This window comes from Cyprinus carpio, chromosome A16 (genome assembly GCF_018340385.1).
Source record: "Cyprinus carpio isolate SPL01 chromosome A16, ASM1834038v1, whole genome shotgun sequence".
In the NCBI taxonomy this organism is placed as follows: Eukaryota; Metazoa; Chordata; class Actinopteri; order Cypriniformes; family Cyprinidae; genus Cyprinus; species Cyprinus carpio.
Window position 1 is genome coordinate 12,750,963 of NC_056587.1, and position 20,541 is coordinate 12,771,503.

General features: G+C 37.1%; 3 protein-coding genes across 5 annotated transcripts in view; 1 reads left to right on the top strand and 2 right to left on the bottom strand.

Annotated features, from left to right (window-relative positions):
- Window positions 1-10: 10 nt before the first annotated feature.
- LOC109104847 (CCN family member 4-like) lies at window positions 11-4,605 on the bottom strand. Of its 2 annotated transcripts, XM_019118155.2 has the most exons (5): window positions 4,258-4,605; window positions 1,782-2,058; window positions 1,192-1,449; window positions 894-1,087; window positions 11-668 (listed from the first exon to the last, which is right to left on the bottom strand). In XM_019118155.2, exons 1-5 carry the CDS (start codon window positions 4,303-4,305, stop codon window positions 369-371), a joined length of 1,077 nt encoding a protein of 358 aa, XP_018973700.1. In that variant the 5' UTR covers window positions 4,306-4,605; the 3' UTR covers window positions 11-368. The 2 variants fall into 2 exon arrangements, with proteins under 2 accessions (XP_018973700.1, XP_042628675.1); XM_042772741.1 differs by lacking the exon at window positions 4,258-4,605 and having other exon boundaries at window positions 1,805-2,052.
- Window positions 4,606-5,888: 1,283 nt separating this feature from the next.
- tg (thyroglobulin) overlaps window positions 5,889-20,541 on the bottom strand; it is a 31,017-nt gene continuing 16,364 nt past the window's right edge. Inside the window, exons 32-48 of one of the 2 annotated variants that reach the window (XM_042772743.1) lie at window positions 18,340-18,451; window positions 18,186-18,256; window positions 17,921-18,064; window positions 17,754-17,819; window positions 17,500-17,634; window positions 16,963-17,127; window positions 16,663-16,870; window positions 16,439-16,526; window positions 15,990-16,128; window positions 14,842-15,038; window positions 10,110-10,274; window positions 9,845-10,012; window positions 9,516-9,703; window positions 7,298-7,405; window positions 7,033-7,173; window positions 6,278-6,471; window positions 5,889-6,165 (exon numbers count right to left, since the gene is read on the bottom strand). In XM_042772743.1, the coding sequence (XP_042628677.1) occupies window positions 6,029-6,165; window positions 6,278-6,471; window positions 7,033-7,173; window positions 7,298-7,405; window positions 9,516-9,703; window positions 9,845-10,012; window positions 10,110-10,274; window positions 14,842-15,038; window positions 15,990-16,128; window positions 16,439-16,526; window positions 16,663-16,870; window positions 16,963-17,127; window positions 17,500-17,634; window positions 17,754-17,819; window positions 17,921-18,064; window positions 18,186-18,256; window positions 18,340-18,451 (2,426 nt within the window). In that variant the 3' untranslated portion in view covers window positions 5,889-6,028. Of the gene's footprint in view, window positions 6,166-6,277; window positions 6,472-7,032; window positions 7,174-7,297; window positions 7,406-9,515; window positions 9,704-9,844; window positions 10,013-10,109; window positions 10,275-14,841; window positions 15,039-15,989; window positions 16,129-16,438; window positions 16,527-16,662; window positions 16,871-16,962; window positions 17,128-17,499; window positions 17,635-17,753; window positions 17,820-17,920; window positions 18,065-18,176; window positions 18,257-18,339; window positions 18,452-20,541 lie in introns of both variants that reach the window. The other variant, XM_042772742.1, reaches the window with a different exon arrangement.
- LOC122148011 (src-like-adapter) lies at window positions 11,115-14,809 on the top strand. The gene is made up of 7 exons (XM_042772750.1): window positions 11,115-11,391; window positions 12,037-12,136; window positions 12,795-12,881; window positions 12,984-13,081; window positions 13,310-13,441; window positions 13,532-13,655; window positions 14,330-14,809. Exons 1-7 carry the CDS (start codon window positions 11,313-11,315, stop codon window positions 14,541-14,543), a joined length of 834 nt encoding a protein of 277 aa, XP_042628684.1. The 5' UTR covers window positions 11,115-11,312; the 3' UTR covers window positions 14,544-14,809.

A 20,541-nucleotide genomic window follows, 5' to 3' on the forward strand; every position in this document is an offset into this window, starting at 1 on the left:
TATATTTTCAAAAAAATTCCTTTTATCATTGAAGCCAGGCGATATTTTTTTATATATATTTGTAAACTATAAAAACTATTTTTTGAACTTCAGATCTGTAATGGGAAGTCAACATCTTAAATGTAACATTTTCTTATTATTTGTCCCCATCCATCCATCAGAAATCTTGTTGTACCATAAAGTCTTTCAGTCTGAACTAACACTGAGCCCCTCACAAGCCATCTCAATATGAGTAACTGTGCTGATGTGCATTCATAAATCATCTGAAATGATTTCTCATCAACAGTGAATGATTCCTTTCTGTGCTATACAGCATTCCTACAAACGTGAGCCTAAGGATGCCATAAAAAGAGATTGTGGTGAATAAGTTAGTTAACAATCTCATTGACCTCATAGTACTGCTCCAGATCTGCAAAGATATCATTTGGATTCCTGCAGGAGAGGTTGCAAAAGCAGGCGTTGATCCACATGTATTTCCAGAAAAAAACTGAACCATTTGGACACTCAAACTCCACCTCGATGGTCTTAGACTTGTATGGGATGCAGCAGCGCTCATCGGTACAGACTCCACAGTACTTGGGCCAATACGCTTTCTTACTGACACAGCCTGAGATGGTGAAGTTCTGAAACTCTGGTTCACGGTAGATGTTCAGGCATTTTTTACCTGGCTGAGTGACAGATATGGCAATCAATACATCTATCCATCCATCAATGACAATGATATGACAGTCAATCAGTCAATTCATCAAACAATCCATCCATCTGCTGTCTTCCTATCTGTCTGTCTGTCTATCTATCTATCTATCTAAGATATGAATTATTCTTACTAAATATATAATATATGTGCAAATGAAATAGAACAGAAATAAACCAGAGACGGAATCAATTCTTACTCTAAAGTGCTTTGTGATGTCCACCTCACAGGGTCGGAGGTTACACAGTCGAGACTCTTTCTCCATCACACAGCCAGGGTTGTCATTAGTGATGCGCTGTGATATGCCCCGCCCACAGGTCTTTGAGCAGGGACTCCATGGGGTAGTCTGGGTAATGCAATTTTTATGCCAAAAATCATTAGTTGTGAGGGACACTGAAAAAGACATAAAGAAGAGGTGTAATTCATCAGTGATAAGGAACTTAAACAATGCACGGTCACCAGATGATGCTATAGATATTTATCACCACATGGCTCACCGTCCTCAGGAGCGTGTCTGGGGTTGGTCTTGCGTGGTTTACGGGACTCTTCGCAGATCCATTTCTCACAACACTGGCCTGGGATCTTCACTCGTTTGGGCGACTGACACCAGACCCGGGGCGGTAGGGACTCGGTGCAAAGTGACACACATCCAATCGCCCCATTCACACACAGACAGCGGTACTTACAATTGGGTTGGAAGCTTTGGCCATTACGGTAAATCACACCTTTATACTCACAGCCTGTTCCCATAACATCTGAAACAAAGAAGTCTGGATATTCGTACTCACAACTAAAAGATTCTGTGACAGTTTTGTGCCCGAGTACCAATTTGACACAGAATAAGAAAATAATTAGATATTGTATGTAATCTGTTGGTACTGAACATGATTGCTGTAGTAATAGTATATACATAAAATGCTAAATTGACATTTTCTCTTGTGGCTTATATGCATATGCATTAATATGAATTATATTCAAGTTATTTTATTTTACAATATATTAGGTAATTCACACATTTACATATAATAAATGTTTATTTATAGAATTTTAACTATGCCACTGTAAAGGAATACATAAGGTCACTTACATGCACACACTCCCTTTTCGTACCTCGGCTTGTCAGCACTGTAGTCACAGTAAAGTCCTTTATGATAGTCACAGGTATCTCTCTCATTACAGGTCTCCCCCACCTGCTTGGCACAGGCCTTGCAGCAGTCACATCCATCGGTCAACAGGCTGACCCCATGTGGGCAAACAGGGGCATTCTTAGGGCACTTACAAGGCCATTTGCAGTATCGATTTCGGTTATAAGGGTCCAAATCTGTGGTCACAAGAGGAGAGTCTGTGGAGTTGTGGGAACTGGCCTGTGTGGGAGACACGAGAGGAACATGAAGAAGATATGCCAACTTTAGCCACTTTGGGGCAACAGAGAGTTTGCTTTGAAATTACATTGAAATTGGACCCTTTGAATAGGCTTCCAAGAACTTCATTGCAGAGGATGCTTAGGTTTAGTTTCTAATCTGAACAAGCACAGGATCACTTTTACACTGTAATTACACATAATTTGCTTTCCAAAACTGATGGCTAATTTGAATAGATATACAAACAGAACTGTAAAATGGAGCGGAACGACAACAGATTGCAGAAGCGGAAAAGGGGATCTCTACCGATCCGCTCCACTCGTATGTGTGATCCAGTCCGGAGTTTTCAGTCTATTAAAATTGCTTCATTAAAGGAGCCATGTGTAATGTCTGGCAAAAAAATCAAGTCATACTCCACATTCCATACCAGATGGGGGCAGTATGCCTCAATAAAGTGAATTGGTCTACTCTAGAGTAACAAACGAGAAACGGCATAGTCTCTATGCTCCGCCCCTACCTTCACAACAACCCTAGAGCCATAGCCGAAGCCTAAAGGACGTTTTGCCTCCAGAGGAACGTTGGGTGATGTCAAGTGATTTTGAAACATGACATCTTCAAGCTACTCCCCTTCACCTTTACCCCTGAATATGTTCATATTCGTTTTGTTCATATTACATTTTGAATTGTATATACACATTATTTGAATTAAATTAATTTGACAGACAGCATTCTGTCAACATCATTGGTCAACATCAGACAGCTGATGTTGACCAAGCTAGCGCCAACCAACGTAACCAGAGCTGCCAACTCTCAAGCATTCACCGTGAGACACACGCAATTGACTCTTTTCACACGCTTTCAAAAACTTGACCGCTCTGAATATAGTGAGTGAGTGCGCGCGCGGCCGGGGCGCTCTCTCTCTCTCTCTCTCTCTCTCGGGTTCATTATCATCGAAGACATTTCAAGCTTCTTAGGTAATGTTACATTTTAGCATCAGCTTGGTAGAGACGGGCTTTGGTAGATAACAGGTGAAAACCGGATCGGATCTGTGGGTAAGTTATAGCTAGCTTACTATCAAACGCAGCTACGGTTAGCCATCGCTAACATTAGCACGTTTATCGAACAGCCTTCGATACATTTCTATGTTATAACTTCCCGAAAAAAAAACACGCAAATAAAACAAACTTCTAGCGAAATACTAACAGCATCTTACTTACCAATCCAAAAGAAAATGGTGCAAGTTCGGAGTCGAAGCTCATTTCTTTCAAGTCCATCAGTTGTCTCCAGCGATGGAAAGCAGTGCCGATGTTTACTCTGTTTCGGCTCCTTTTCTTATCGGATTTGATTTGTGATTCCGAGCGCGGTTGCTTGACATCAGCTTCAAGTACGCCCACAAGCCGTGCGAGTTATTCGTGTAATGCAGGTTGGCTGGTGGTTATGTTTGCCCGCATATTGCCTCCCATGGCCGAAACTGGTATTACGACACCTGTCGGGCCGTGGCTAGTAATGCTAATGCTAATTAAGGTTGATATCTCTGCAGCACTATAACTTGACATTTTTTTAATGACATCATCACCCTTATTTCTTCATTCTTTTGATGTGTGTAGGTCATTTTTTTTTTTACCTCAATTTTTACACATGGCACCTATAAGCAACGCGTGATGCTTTATTTTCATCGGCAGAGAAGAAATACACAATTTTACAGATTTTTTTTTTTTTGAGGCATAACTTATTAATATTAATAATTTGACAATTGATATTCAGCATTAAATAGCACTTTTGTTAGTGTGATGAATGTCACCAAATGTGGCAAAATAAGAAACAACAACAACAAAGATTATAATAAATAGCCTATATAATATAGAAATCGTTTTCTATTTAAAAAAAAATAAATAAATTACAATCTGCTGAACGCTTCCTAGACTGGATGCAACATTTCCGAGCATTAATTATAAAATCGCTCCAACTCATGACTTCTGGCATGTATTGTAACGAATTTGCAGTAGACTATGACATGACATGAGACAGTTTGTTCTGCGCTTTCCAAGAATCAGTGATGGTCTCTAACACATCACTAGTTTAACTGCGCGAAAGGGCAGCTTACAACAAATATTCTTGCTTTGCTTAACTGTGAAAAACTCTGCCTCCAGTTGAGTGATTTTTTATTTAAATACTGCATTAAATTAACAGTATAAGACTCACCTGGTGCAAACTGGCAGTCAAAAAAATCCACGACAGGAGTCTCCACATTACTATATTCCTGAGAGAAATGCATTGAAACAAGAAATGTTGTTTGCTACAGGTAGAATCCACAAGCGTCCCCTCGTGGCATCCACACAGCGCTCGTGGTGTGTCGGTCAGCGTTACTGAACTTGCTTTACGTCAGTCTGTCAGATTCAGAGGGAGTTTGTTGGAAGTTCAGTCTTCAAGGGGGAGGAATCAAAATAAAACGTCGGAATTATTTAGAAAGCTTACTTTTCATACAGTCGGTCTTTCTTTCTAATGATTTCTCATGTCTCAGTTACGTCTTGGCAGTGGCATAATTATTGCATGACATGACATCTACGCAAGCCATTAATTCCGGGACTTTACTAACTCTTAAGAGGATTTCTTAAGAGTGACCTTCGGTCTCTTTGATTCATTTAAGTCAAAGAATCTGATGAAAGATTTTTAATCAAATTAAATGTAGTCAAGATATACATTTTTATAAGCAGAATATAAGAGGAGAGGCAGTCATTATATAAATCCATTGTTCATTTATTACTTTAACTGCTTGACATTAGCACACAAATCATTTCAGAGATCAGCAATAATTCTAGATAAGAGCAGTTGGACAGAGAACTTTGTGTCCCTAAAATATTTCTTCCTATAGAGCTGCCAGGAGGTGAAAATGTATGTGTAAGTGACCAGACATTGTTGTGATTTAATACTACTTTTAAATTCTACCTAAATTTAACTGATAAAATATACCGTACAGTGTATTTCTGGTAACCACAGCTGCTGTGCATCTTTCTTTTTTGCCATAATTTAACATTTTTACTGTACTTGAATCAACTACAAAAAACTGACCAATTGAAATATAATCACATTCATCTTTTCTAAACTAGATTTGAAAAATAAACTTTATTATCAATACACTTTTAATTAAATTTTAAATGGTAAGCATAGAATTGAATTTTGAAACACACACAAACAAGACTTTGGAAGGTTTGTGTGATGTGTTCATATTTTGCCAAAACCTTGAATCATATGCTAGGTTGCAGTTGAGGTTTCCACTGTTTACAAATTGATACAGACACCTGGGCAGCCTGCCACTGATGCACTAAACAGAAGAACAGTAAATTCTAAATTAATCTCCTGCATCACAGACTTAAAAAAGTCACTGGAAAACCTTTCATATTTCAACTCTTAACGTGCAACTTTGTTTCATAGTTCATGTAGAAATGATTAAAAAATGTCTCACAAAGTATCACATTCTGAGAAAATGTTCTGACCTTGACTTTGGCTGAATGTAAAAGTGTCCAGACAGCTGGAACAGAATAGTCTAGACAAAGAGGAAAGGCTTCTTATAATCTCCAGGATAAAAGTGATAATTAGCATCTCAGAATAGCCCTCAGTCAGTGGCACACAAGACTGTTGCAGCATCTGGAAACTTGCAGAAAGGATTACTCGTATGTCCTCCTGGCACTTTGGTCAGTCCCTATTCCATGTGACTATATGATGTCTTTATTTTAATGTTAAATCACCTGATTAATTCTGAATGAAGATATTTAAATACTCTAACAATATTTAATCATTTTTAAAAATGTCAAAAGTGAAGAATAACCCAAAAGTGTTTTCAATGCAGTTTATTATTTAAGTTCTACTATGATTCATAATCACACTGATTTACATCAATAGAAACAGCACAATGATAGATTGCAAAGACTGGTTCTGGAACAAGCAATTACAAGAAAATCTTAACATTTGGAGACTAATTGTAAGCATCTTTCTCAGATTTAGGTTTGCTTGGAGTCAGAGAGAAGCTGGGGTCTGGGATTGACTTTGGCACTTGGGTTGGATTTTGAATACCTCCAGAATCTCCCACTGAAATCTCACAGGAGAATTTGGCTGTGAAGTCAAAAGTCAAAGTCAGGTTTACAAGTATTACCAAGTGCACAGAATCTTTTATGACTGATCAAAAACCCACTGTTATCTTCCAATCTCTAAATGCGGTACTAACCAGTAGAGGTGATCAAAGTCGGCACATATTGAGACCAGAAGGAACATTGAGGACTCTGGAGGTTCTTGCGGTTACTGAGTGTAAAGGACAGTTCCTTATACCCCCGTCCACCCTGGTGAGGCATGAACTGAGGCCATGGGGGTAAGAACTTACTGAAGGACGTCCTAGATGCTGCAAGAGGCAGGTTTGGGTTGCTATGGAGAGCAGAGGAGAGATGAACAGGGCTGTGCAATATCAATAAATTCAGTTTGAAATGAAAATGCAGGTTTCATTTTTTGACCTTGTAATTTTCAACTAAAATGTTATAACTCAGTCTTCTGATGAAACAGTAGACTTCTCTCTGATGACAAATGCTAGACTCCTCCAATCATTTGGTTGTTTTAAAGGGATAGTTCACCAAAAAAGAAAATTCTGTCATCATTTACTCATACTTCTGAAACCCTTTGAAACACAAATTAAGAAACCTCTCAGGTTTCATTATAAATATCTTAATTTGTGTTGCGATGTGAGTAAATGATGACAGAATTTTCATTTTTGAGTGAACTCTCCCTTTAAACTCTGCTTCTTTCTTACAATTGACCAGACTGACACTGAGATCTGCCTTCATCCAATCAACAACTGTTGGACAGAATCAAGTCCTGCCCTAATTTTTTTCTTTGATGACAATTTGTTTCACTTATACGTAATAATAATAATAAAAAAAACATTACATAACAACGTAAAAAAATACAACAGAAAAGGTTGAAGATAAATACCCAGACTTTATGAAGTTTGCCATGTAGTTCATGATCTGCAAGGCAAGCATTCTCTCTTTGGAGCTGAAGATGTCACGCATTTCTGAGGCAAGGTGAACTCCAAAGAGGTACTGCACATCCATCGGCACTGACAGATCAACACTGCGACAAAAATATATTTAGCATACGGAGATTCTCCTTGAATGTGATAGATTTGATTATGAGTGGTACCATGAGTTCTGTGAAATCAAGTAAGTATGATGAAAGTGTATGGAATGAGATGCACCTGTTGTAGGCAGTGTCCTCAGGTAGGTGGTACATGTGAACACTGGACCGTGTGTTGGCTGCCCAGAATTCAGCCATATCCACAGCTGGACAGATGATGAAGAGATCTCTGTAGAAATAAATGTGTATAATATGGATGCATCATGCATAGCAAGGTGCAGGCTGCATTTTAAGATTTTAATAACAACACAGGAGTTTTATCACATTATGGTTCATTTAACATTTTTTTATTCTTTCATGATTGTCGCCTTCTGCTTTTCTGCTACAGTGTTGAAACTTAAACGATGAGAAAATGAAATAAAACGATGCTAGATCTAAACTTGGTTTTATTGGGTTCTATATGTACTATTCTAGTTTTAGGTCTCTTTCCTGTTTAAGCTGCTATGCTGCTCTGTGTGCTGCAGGTCATTGGGTGTGTTGGTGAGGTTTGGTCTGTACTATGTCTGACACTAGTGATTATGTGGACAGCCGGCTTGTCCTCTTTCTCAACTGCATTCAGAGCTGCTGGCAATTCAGAGAAAGAAGCAGGAATTTCAGGACACAGAAGTCCAAAAGAAACCGTGAAACTGCCCTTCAAAAATGAGCGAAACACTAAAGATTATGATCAAATATTACTGAATTTCATATGATTGAATTTCGCATCCTTAAAACTAGTGTCATTGCAGAAATGAAATCTTTTTTTTTTAATCTTATTGTAGTAAAATTAAATTCTACTCAGCATTTTCTTTCAGCATTTAAAATATTTTGGCTGTGTTTCCAAAATTTAACAGTGTAGTGTTTACAGATATGATCTAGTAATCACAAACAGCAGTAAATTAGAGGGAAAAGACTGAGCTTTTGTTAAATGAACTCTTGACTCTCAAGAGTGTACATGCTAGACCGCTGAACTCATATTTTCCAGAGACACTTTGAATAAAATTCAGAATACTAATGTTTGACAGAAACTGAGCTCAAGAAGGTTGCATCCGCCATGCATCAAGTATCATTCAGAGCTAGGTCATTTCAGCCATTACCTATTAAGTAGATAAATATATTACTTAAAAGTCATCAAATTGCCATTAAAACATCATTGCATTTTTGTACAGATTTTTTTTTTTTTACAGTTTCTTCTTTCTTACAGTATATAAACTTCACTGTTAAAATGTCATGAAATTGTTCTCAGATTAGTGATGAGTGACTTGAGTGTATTTCACACTTGAGTATATTTCAGTCAGAGACCTAAATATACCATTTCCTTCCTCTTTATCACAAACAAAGCTGCCTCCACACCCTCAGTGAATGCAAGACGAGAGTTCAAGCACAGGGTCCTACCCTAAGGCTCAAACTGATTCCAGCTCTGGATTCCTCGGAATTCCAGACCACTTAATGTTTTATCAAAGGTCTGAACAAACATAATCACTGACTTACAAAACGGCAGCTGTGAACACATTGAGAGAGAAAATCTATTGTTCATTTTGGCATCTAACTAAAGAGCTGCAACTAAGCTTTACAAACAAAAAGCTGATCATGGGCTGTTAAATTAGATTAAAACTGTCTTTTAAACATTGCATTCAAATGGCATAAACTCAGAAACATTTTACTTCTCTAAGAAATCATTTTGGCCACTTTGGGAGCACAGTAAAATTAACCTTTTAGTGTTTTTAAAAGAAGTCTTTCACTCACCAAAATTCAATTTATTTGATAGAAAATACTGTACAACAGTTATCTTGTGAAATATTATTAGAATTCAAAATAACTGTTCTCTATTTTAATATATTTTTAAAATGTAATTTATCCCTGTAATGGCAAAAGCTTAATGTTAAGCAGCCATTACTCAAGTCTTCAGTGATGTATTCTAATATGCTGATCTAGTGATTGATAGTAAATTTCTTCTCATTCTTAGTGTTGAAAACAGTTGAGCTGTTTTTTTTTTGGAAACTGTGATACTTTTTAAAAATATAATTCTTTGATGAATAGAAAAGTTCTAAAGAATATATATATTTTTTTAAATAAATATCTTGCAACGTTTTAATTGTAACTTCTGATCAATTTAATGCACCATTGCTGAATAAAAATGTTAATTTCTTTCAATAAATAAATAAACAAATGAATAAATAAATCTTAGCCCGATTTTGCATGGTAGTGCAACTTTGGTACCTGGGAGGTATATGCGTTCCATTCAACATTCTTGTAATGAAAACAAAATATACTTTTGTTCTGTATGACCGTCCACCTCTTACCTCGTAGCATTTTCCAGTGCGCGAGAGAACACATTGTATCCTGAGGGTGTGGGGGAGTGTTGCAAAGAGTAGAACCAGGTCGCGGCCTCCTTCACGAAAGCATTAGCATCATCTCCACCCAGAGAGTTCGACAGGGCTGCGTAAAATGCTGTTTTGCTGTCAGCCCTTCCCTGAAGCTGCTCGAAATTCCTCAAATAAAAAAAAAACACAAGCGGCAATAAGAAAATGTAACTAGTTTTTATCTAACCACACCCAGCATTACTTCTCACACTATCTTTTAGGTGCTTTCCTCTCGCTTATTTCTCAATCTGGTATATTTGTGTCCTGACCTTGATGTTCTTGGCTCTGCTGATGAGGCCGTCCTCAAATGATGATCCTAGAAGTAATTCAGCTTTGTGGAAGTGTCCGGACAGAAGGGCCACAGAAGGCTTTTCCCGAACTACAGTTCCATCAACCACTGGTGACCAGGCCTGCAGGGGACCACTCACTGCTAACAACTACACAGAAAAACACCCAGAGAATGTTGTGCAACAAAAATAATGATCCGTTTTTGACAGTTATGTGCTTTTTCTTCACAAAAGTAACCCATTGTACCTTGGTCTGGGCAGCATTGATGCTCTGAGCTGGTTTACTCCTTAGGCAGGTCAGCAGCTGTGAGATATCAGAGGCCGAGCAGCCAAGTTCCCTAGCTAGAGATGCAGTTTGCGCCTGGGCTTTAGATGTACTTATTACAACAGCTGGAGAAAACACCGATCCACCCTACAAGCAAACAACAGCATTGTTAAGCACTGCATGTGACCACTAAAAAGGTATCTGGATCTTTAGTCATCAACTATGATGAAGAATTTTCATCTAGACCTCATTTGTCACCCTGGACCACAAAACCAGTTTTAAGTCGCTGGGGTTTATTTGTAGAAATAGCCAAAAATACATTGTACGGGTCAAAGTTATAGATTTTTCTTTTATGCCAAAAATCATTAGGATATTAAGTAAAGATCATGTTCCATGAAAATATTTTATAAATTTCCTACCGTAAATATATCAAAACTTCATTTTTGATTATTAATATGCATTGCTAAGGACTTCATTTGGACAACTTTGAAGCTGATTTTCTCAATATATTTAGATTTTTTTGCACTCTCAGATTCCAGATTTTCTAATAGTTGTACCTCAGCCAAATATTGTCCGATCCTAATAAACCATACATCAGTGGAAAGCTTATTTATTCAGCTTTCGATGATGTATAAATCTCAGTTTCAAAAATTGACACCTAAAACTGGTTTTGTGGTCTAGTGTCACATTTATTATTGGTTTTTTGTTTTACTTTGTTACTCAGTTTGAGAACTGAGAAAGAATTAAGAGCAGTCAGACTCAAATGTCAATGAGACAAACAAATTTTATATTAATCTGTTATGGTTTGGAATGGAAACGTTTCAAAACAGAAAATCATGAATCCATGAGTGGCTTTCTTTGCATACCACTGCTATTTATACACTTATTTACCAGAAGCAGTGCATTTTTTCCATATATGGAACATACCTGAATTAATTTGCATGTGATTATAAAGCCGTTTCATTTCAGCACTTCCTATTTTTGCTTATTGTGAAGTGTAAAGTGTGGTGAGACACACAGCTTCCCCATTTACTCAGGCCATGCCCTTAAACTCTTATCAGCGGGAAGTTGCACAACGGAACAATAAGAGAATCTATAAGAAAGGGAGATTGTCTCAGTTTGGACAGACATCTAATGGCTGATTGGATGTTGTAAATTTGTAGGAATAGCCGTGGGAGACTGACAATGGGAGGCACTCTGGCAAGCCAAAGAACCCTGGAGGATTTCAGACAAGCTCGTACTAATGAAGACCTTCCACCAAGAGGTATGAAAATGCTGAGAACTGTTCAAGTGACTGGTTTCAAGTGACGTTCCGAGTTATTGTAGGCTGATGCCACATCGTTTCAATCATTTACAGATGTTGTGGCGTGTGAAGAGACTCAAACTGTATTAATACATAAGCATATGTCGGTTCTCCGTGTAGACAGAATGTGCAGTGTTAGCTGTGGTTTGTCCTTGAAATGAAATAATATTCAATAGACTAAGCTGAACTTCTCCATTCTGGCAAAAACAAATTAATTTTGTGTACGACCTAAAAAAATGAAGTCTCTAAAATTGGACACAAGCGCATAACATTAGCTGGTAACACACCCATGACTGAATCGCAACAAACAAGGAAGTTTGTTTTTCTGTTTAGTCATCATTCTTGATTTAAATGATCAAGTTAAAAAGTTAGCTCAAAGGCTAAAGGAACATATTCTAAGTATTTCCTGGCATTGCAACATAAATACAAATAATTAATACTAAACGACTTCCTAACACAAATGCGCCAAATTACAGGTTTGTTTCATTAGCAAGAATCAAAGAGCTAAGTTATCTTTGACAAAAAACAACTAACATACAAAAACATTATGAACATATATATGTTTTTTTTTTTTAACCAATGCAAATGCCATGTTTTCTGTTTTAGTGGATGAGAATGACACAGCAGTAGTGTTGGATAACTACCCTCCTCCTGATATCTGCGAGCCTATATTCCGAATGGGAGATTGGCTGAAAATATTGTCTGAGTAAGTATTATCATCACATATTTCTAAAAGTTTTTAGCCTGTATGCTAACAGTATGCTGTAATGCCTCACAAGATTATTACTCAAGATATGCTACAACAAATACGTTTTTTCTTTACTTCTTTGTTAATTTATTTAGAGTCTTTCATACTCACCAGTTTATGTGATCAAAAACACTGTAAAAAACAGCAATATTGTGAAATATTATTACAATTTAAAATACCTTTATATTTATTTTAATATATCTAAAAATGAAATTTATTCCTGTGATTGCAAAGCTGAATTTTCAGCAGTCATTACTTCAGTTTTCAGTGCCATTATAGAAACCATATACAGAGAGAGAGAGAGAGAGAGTTTGTATGATTGAAGTGTAGATATAGTGTTTGCATGTTTGAAGTGTTAGTATGTTATTAAACTATATTTACCATCATTAACACTGACAGTTGCTGGGCGTAATGTGCAAATGCACAACCGACCTTGAAACCTTGAAGTCAGTGTTAATTTTAACACTGTCTTCTGCTGTTTAACACATACAGAGAACTGCTTTTTTCACTAAATAGAAATAGGTTGCTTTTTGATCATTATAAACTTTAAAATTACAAACGAGAAGCAAAACTGTCCACGTGCATTTTTAGTGCATTAAGTCTCACTTTCTTTCAGGGAAGGGTACTGGTGGAAAGTCTACTCGGTCAACACTAAGGAAGTGAACTATATACCACACTGTCATGCCACAAAAGTCTACCATGGGTAGGTTCTGAATGGCCAACTAAACTAGCTACTTGTCATTTAGCTTCCACTAGTTGTTTAATGCTCTCTAAGTGCTAATGGAAACATTCTTGTCGGTCTCAGCTGGCTGTTTGAAACTGTGACCAGACCAAAAGCTGAGGAACTGCTTCAACTCCCAGGAAACAGAGTGGGGTCATTTCTGATCAGAGAGAGCACAAAAGGTCAGAATACATATTTAAAATGAACATTATACTCTAGTCTAGTGCCAAACAGCCAGAGCATAAGGTCTGGTACATATTTCAGCTTATTCTAGATGACAATCACCCACTTAAAACTGTCTGATGGATAGAGTTTTATAAGTAGACCAATATAAAGGATCTTCTAAATACTATTTTGGCTTATCCAATAATATGGCTGATGTTACCATCATATTGCTTGTATTTTTGTAGGTATGTACAGCTTATCTGTGCGCCACAGAATAATTAAGCATTATCGAATAGTTCGAATGCCAAACAACTGGTACTTCATCTCTCCACGCCTCACATTTCAATGTCTGGAAGATCTGGTCAACCACTACTCTGGTAAATAAAAATAAAAAAATGACTATTACTACCAAAAAACAACCAATTGTATCTGTTTGATGCAGATTTTTCCCTCTTGCTCTGGTTCAGATATAGCAGATGGACTGTGCTGTGTTCTAACTGGCCCATGCTTGACCGCCTGTGAAACACCCCTGAGTAAGATCACAAAAACACCTGATGGGAGAAAATTATTTGACTGGAGAGCAGTGAACAGGTAATAAGAACAATATAAGTCACTCATATTTTGTCCCCTATACACTACCGCTCAAAAGTATGGGGTCAGTAATATTTTCATGTTTTAGAGAGAAGTCATCTATGCTCACCAAGGCTGCATTTATGGACCAAAAACACAGTAGAAACTGTAATATTCTGAAAACGATTGAAATTAACTGTTTTCCATTTTTACTTTAAAAATAATTTTGAAATAATTTATTCCTGTCATGGCAACGCTGAATTTTTAGCATCCTTTACTCCAGTCTTACGTGTCGCATGATCCTTCAGAAATCATTCTAATATGCTGATTTTGTGCTAAAAAACATTCTTATTTTGTCAAAGTTGGAAAACAGTTGATGAGTTTATGAATAAAGTTCAAATGAACAGTATTTTTTTTTTATTTTGTAGCCACTGTACATCTTTATTGTCACATTTGTTCAATTTAATGCATCATTACTGAATAAAAGTATTAATTTCTTTTGGGGAAAAAACTTATTGACCACAAACTTTTGAATGGTAGTGTATATTTAACAATTTTCCTTTTTGTTTCTCCACTAAAACTGAAATTCATTTATTTGATAAGTGTTTGAACTATCATATGAACATGGAAGCGTTTTAAAAACCTAAGTCTTTTCAGACAACATCTATAATACTAATGCACTTTTCCTCGCTCAGCTCGGAGCTCGTCCACCAGAGCACAAGCCCTTCAGGGGTCAGCTATGGGGTTCAGAACAGTGTCTCTTCCTACCTGTCTTTGCTGGGACAGCAAGAGAAGCCAGAGAAAAAGAAATTTAGCATAAAGAAGAGATGGAGGTCTGTCTACATGGCACCAAACCACCGGCTTGAAAGTTTGGCTACCGTGGAAGACAACTATGAGGAGGTGCTTTGATAGATCACAGCTGATTCATTCCATGAGCGCAAACACTGATGGAAGGATATATAAAGGCATTGTGTGTGGACTGGAAAGAGACAGACTTTTTGTCAGAGAATCATCTGAACATTTAAAACAGTTCCTCAAGCACTTGTTTATTTAAATGTAGGCTTACGAAACTTTGAGTCTGAATGTTTTAAGATGCTTGCGCAACCTGGAGAACGCTTACTGTAAATGTGACTTCAGACATTATTGTTGTTACATAAAAGAGTTGTGTCATGTAACCGGCAGTGGGACTACAGAGCTCTGTTCTTACCATTAGTAAAGCTCGGCGGAAAAGAGATGAAGCTGACGGTGAGGTAAGATGAAGACTCGCAATGTCGGCACCGTTTCTCTCTGCCCCTACTGTGACTTTAGTGGGGTCTCCTCCAAAAAGAGCAATGTTCTTCTGAACCCATCCCAGAGCAGCTGCCTGGTCCTGCAACCCATAATTCCCCGGCAGAGCACTGGAATCTACACAGAGTCAACAGACTTCAATTCATCAGGCACATCCAATTGTGTTTTCCACACATAGATTAAAACTATGATGCAAGAAGATTTGCAATAAATGACTGAAATATCAAGACAACAATAATAATAATAATTTTTAAATGTTTAATAAAATATTCACAGCTCCACAGGGGTTTGGCTTGGAAATACCATTGTCACAAACAGTTCAAGAAATGTAAGGAAGCCAATTACGCTTCTGCACAGCTTTCACTGTGTGTTGTTTTTTCCTAGAAAATGAAAGCTCTTCCTGGCAGACAACTCAAAGGCACCAGTTAGGCCTCCTTTTCAAATTTACTCAGCCAAGGGTGGCAAAGGGGAAAAGAATATGAATATCTTCACAACTACTGTGCGGAATGGAACTTCTCACATGAACATTACATAACTATTCCATAAGCATATCCATTTCATTTTTTTTTTTTTTTTTTTTGGGGAGAATTCCATTTTATGGAATAAATTATCCAATTTTTGCAAAAAACGTAATTTCATTCTAACCCAACAGAGCTTCCAGGATATGGTTTAATTCTAGTGTAGGATATATAATAAGCTTTTCAGCATAAAGTGTTTAGGAAGGCATTCGCCTTTTTGTTGCATGAAAATAAACACATCAACAGTAAAGGCAAATAAAACTAAACATCATAATGGTGAGGACTGTGTTATTTACTAGATTCTATACTAAATTGTTGCTCTACACCAAGGTTTTTCAGTCTTTACAGACCCAGAACCCAGGAAAAAGATGTTTATCATACAATGGATGTTTTCTTTCACTCAAAAGTTTGGTCACACTTTAGTCTGGGAACCAATTCTCACTATTAACTACAACTTTTGCCTCAATAAACTCCTAATTTGCTGCTTATTAATAGAGTCAGTAAGGTAGTTGTTAAGTTTAATGGAGTAGGATTAAGTGATCGAAAGTACCTGCACTGAGGAAACCGAAAGCAGCCACCCTGAAACTGGCTGTCACTACAATTATGTTGCCAACAGCAGTGAGGTAAGAGCCATCTAAGAGACCCGATCCAGAGTTGTGGAAGAACACCAGAACCGGAGCATTCTTTCCCTGTGACAAAACAGAAAAATTGTACTATGAATACCAATAACAGCATTCACACCACAGTCAGCAGATACAGTGGTTTATGAAAGCAGCATTAACATACGTAAAGCCTATGAGAATGAGAAATGAGAAAAAAGAACATAATAAAGAAAGTTGTAACATTAAATTAAATGAGTGTATTTAATATATACTATTGTTCAGAAGTCTGGGGCCAGTAAACATTTTTTTGATCTTACCGACTGCAAACTTCTGAACAGTAGCGTACATGTATACGTATATATGTATTTATGCATGTTTGAGCTCATGTGGGTCTTACCACACTACTAGCAACAAATACATTGAGGTACAGACAGTCTTCACTGGAGGTGGAGTCAATGGGATCGCCAGGTTGAAGACAGCTGGATCTAAAACATTTGTTTTGATAAAACAAATCAGATCACACTCCAGAAAAATGACTTTATTAATTCTGCAGTAAGGCAACCAGTCAATTTGAGGGTATAAATGTGTGTTAATTCACAATCTGCATACAAAGTTGCCCACCGAGAAAACGTGGCATTCCAGGTACCGGTCCAGTCAGCTGGCTGTGGAGGGCTGAAACGGAGCTCTCCGACTGGTGGACGAGCATAAGGGACACCCAGGAAATAGGTTACACGCTTGCTATCTGAGCCAGTTATGGGTTTCACCTCACTCTCTCCGAGAAGTGTCCCGTGATCAGGAATGGAAACAGAAGTCAACTCTGGCTGTAAACCTATAAAGAAATATTTGAACATCTGTGTTGCTGGGGTGAAAGAGATCATACACTCTGAATACACTGAAGATTGTTTTGTTTTGTGGAGCCACCTGTCCTGACGTAAACAGCCTGAGCAGGCTCTTTGGTGACTAGGAAGCAGCGCTGGCCGCTGGTTGTAGGAAGGCAGGTGTGTGTGTCTGGATACATCACACATCTCATGGCTGACTCTCTGCTATCGACAGACACGGCTGAACAGGACTCACTTTCCTCACAGGCTGCAGAAGAGCAGAAAGTTATGAGAAGACAAGGATAATCACATACTTCCTGTATTGTAAATTGCAAACGAACCGAAATATTATGTTATTCTGATTATTATTACTAATTAAATTTAAATATATTAAAATTTAATAAAAATCTAATTTTAAAACACATTAAAATAGAACCGATACTTTAAATTGTGATAATACCCAAAATATTACTATTTTTACTGTATTTTGTGTAATGCAACAAATGCAGCCTTGGTGAGCATAAGAAATCAAAAGTAAACTATATCAAATTGCTATGTGTTCAGCATGTAACATGTGGCTCTAATACATCAGCTTCCTGTAAAAGTAAAAAAAAGAAAAGAAAAAAATGAGAAACATTACCAGACAGACACCAGTCTCTGACTTTATCCAGATCCTCTGCTATATCTCTGCTTATGTGGACAATGTCAAAAGCTGAAACAGATGAATCCACCTTAACAGAGCTGGCATCCAACTGCTTCCAGTTCTTCAAATCAGCTGCAATCAAGAATGACATGTGAAAATTACATAAATGACTGAATCAAATTGTTACAAAGTAATAAAAACAATACATTGTTAGAAAACAGAAGTGTATTATTCATTTAAGAGACTCTTACAATTCTTTGAGGGAGAGCGGAGACTAAATGGTGGACACACATTGGGATTCTTTATCCATTGGTTTACTACAGAGACATACAAAGCTGATGTTAAAAGTCACATAATGGGAATTCTTAATATATTGAAATACACAGAGTTCGAAAAGGCACATGGAGTTCAGATATACCTGGCTTTTCATACCAGCCGAAGGGATAGACTTCAGTCTGCACTTTGGATGGAGAGCAGTCCTGAATCCTCCAGTTAGTACTGTCATTCTCACCACACGTCTGGATACCCAGACTATTCAGAGTTAGACACAACACATCTGATCCTGTACAAAAGCAAAGCAGAGACCAACTGTGAGTGGTTTCATTCCACAGATGAGACATCACATATGAGCCGTGTATTTTGAGACTCGTTTGAGTGTAAAGGTTCTTTCGTACTAGGTACACCTGAATCTTGGACATATCCTATGCCACGGCAGCATGGATCTTCATCACATCGCCTCTCACACTCAAAAAACCTGCTCAAAAAATTAAAACAGCATTATTCATGAAGGAAACAAATAAACTGAGATGGAAACAAATTTGTTGATTTTCCCCTCACCCTTCTGGGATAGATTTACTGGAAAGACTGACTCGACTGCGTACAGAGTATGACACCATCTTCTTAAAAGGAACACGACTGTAGAAACTCTTCACACTTCCTAACAGAGAAACTGCACAAGAAAAAGAAAGTGATGTCCTTATTATGCATAACAAAAAATATGCTGTAAAATCTAACTTGATCAAAAGCACTTTGGCGTAATAGGTTGGTAAAAAGAGTGTTTTTTTGACTTAATGTTCCAAACAGTGGAACATTTATACAAATACAAACTTCCAAGTGTGCTTTCAGCAAAAAAAAAAAAAAAAAAAAAAAATTAAAACAACACAAACTGTTCGCTAATTATGAAAGGTGCTTTGATTCCCTCAGTACAAGCTAAGATAAAACGCTGGGTCAAAAAACTCTTTTACAGCATTAAGAAACCCCTTACGGCAGATTTCCACCAAGGTAGAATTATTTTCCACCCTTAAACATCTACAGCAGATGGACCACATGTTAAGAGTTTATGATCACAGCATTGTTGTGGTTTGCTTTATAGGCCATGAAACATTCTAAAACCTCTGTGATCCCCTATTATGACTGAAAATCACTGCTTTTGTGTTCCAGGAACACATGATAGGACCATCAAATTCAACAATAATAATAATAAATAAACTAATTAATTAACTAACTAACTTTTTCCAACAAGGATGGAAACATTAAAAATGTAATTAATTTTTTTAAAAATGATTATTTCCATATAAGCATCTCTCCAAACACATACAGAAGCCTGAACTAAACAAAACCAGGCAAAATTCTCTTACATAAAATCTTACATAATCCACAATGAATAGACCTTTCATTGTGAAAGAAAAGCTAAGAAGCTAAAGAGTGTACAAAGTCTTTGCTATGGACAGGAATGTATGACTATGGTATCTGAGAGACACTCTGCCTTTCCACTTCTGTTTAAATAAATTACTTTTGATTGCTCACAATTTAAATCCTAGAGATGTTCTGCAGTTTAGACAGACATCCAGAATCACCACATTACTGTGTGATCACTCACTCACTCAACCGAATCTTACATAACACCACTTTTCCATTTCTAATTTAAAGGCTATCAGTGAACATCATGCATAACCCACAATTATACAGACAGTTTCTCCCATGTGCTTTTCTTTCAGGGGAATCTAATTCTGACACCTACAGGAATAGTCCAAATATGAAACAGTGGAGAATGTTGAATTGAGCAGATGTTGAAATAAAGATGAATGGTATTGAAATTCGAAATCAAATTCAAATTTAAAAAAGAAAAAAGAAAAGTATATTTACATAGTAAGTAAATAATGGTGAAGATCACACACCATGGCTAGAGCAGCGGACTTTTACAGTCCCCTTGAAATCACTTGACGAGTTCAGTTTTCTTGTAAATTTTAGATCATTGAAATTTAGGAGCACAATATAGCATATGGATCGCATAAAAACTAATAGAAAATCACTAAATTGCTACAAAATGTGATACCATGGTGTCCAACTTCAGGGGAATTTTAAATGAGTGAGAGTGTGAGAACGCTCTGACTGGTGGGATTTCCATTAGATTTCACACTTAATGGGTCATGAAAAACTAAGCAACAATTTCTGAGATGTCAACAGATAAGATTTGCACTTTTTGACAGCAGCAGAAGCATTCAGCAGCTGTCAAGTATCAAGACATCACTGTCAACTGTACCATTTAGATGATATGTCAAGATTGTGGGTTTTATAGGTGGTGTTGTGGAAAGTCGCATTAGATTGCGTTTGTCTTTGCTTCCACATACTGCAGACAGCATGAGCTCACCGCTGTCTGCATGCCACATGGGTGAGGTGGAGTTTTACAGCTTCACCTCACTGAAATGTTCTCCAGTCATTCAGACAATTCCTGTTACCAGTAGCTCACAAACTGTGTAATGAGAACTAGACAAGGGTAATTTTTATGGCTAATGACCAGTGAACTCCAAATAGAGAAGATAATGATCCCAACTCAAGTTTGCAGATGCTAACTTAGTTGCGTAATAAATGTACATCTCTCTTTCTTCTAACCTAAAATAAATATTATATCATATTATATTACAAACCAAATTAAATCAATATTTCATGTCCATTTATTTACTTTTTTAGAGAAGAAGAGGTCTAATAAGTGGGATAATCTCCTTTCTGTTGGTCAGACAATTAAAAAAAATCTCTTCA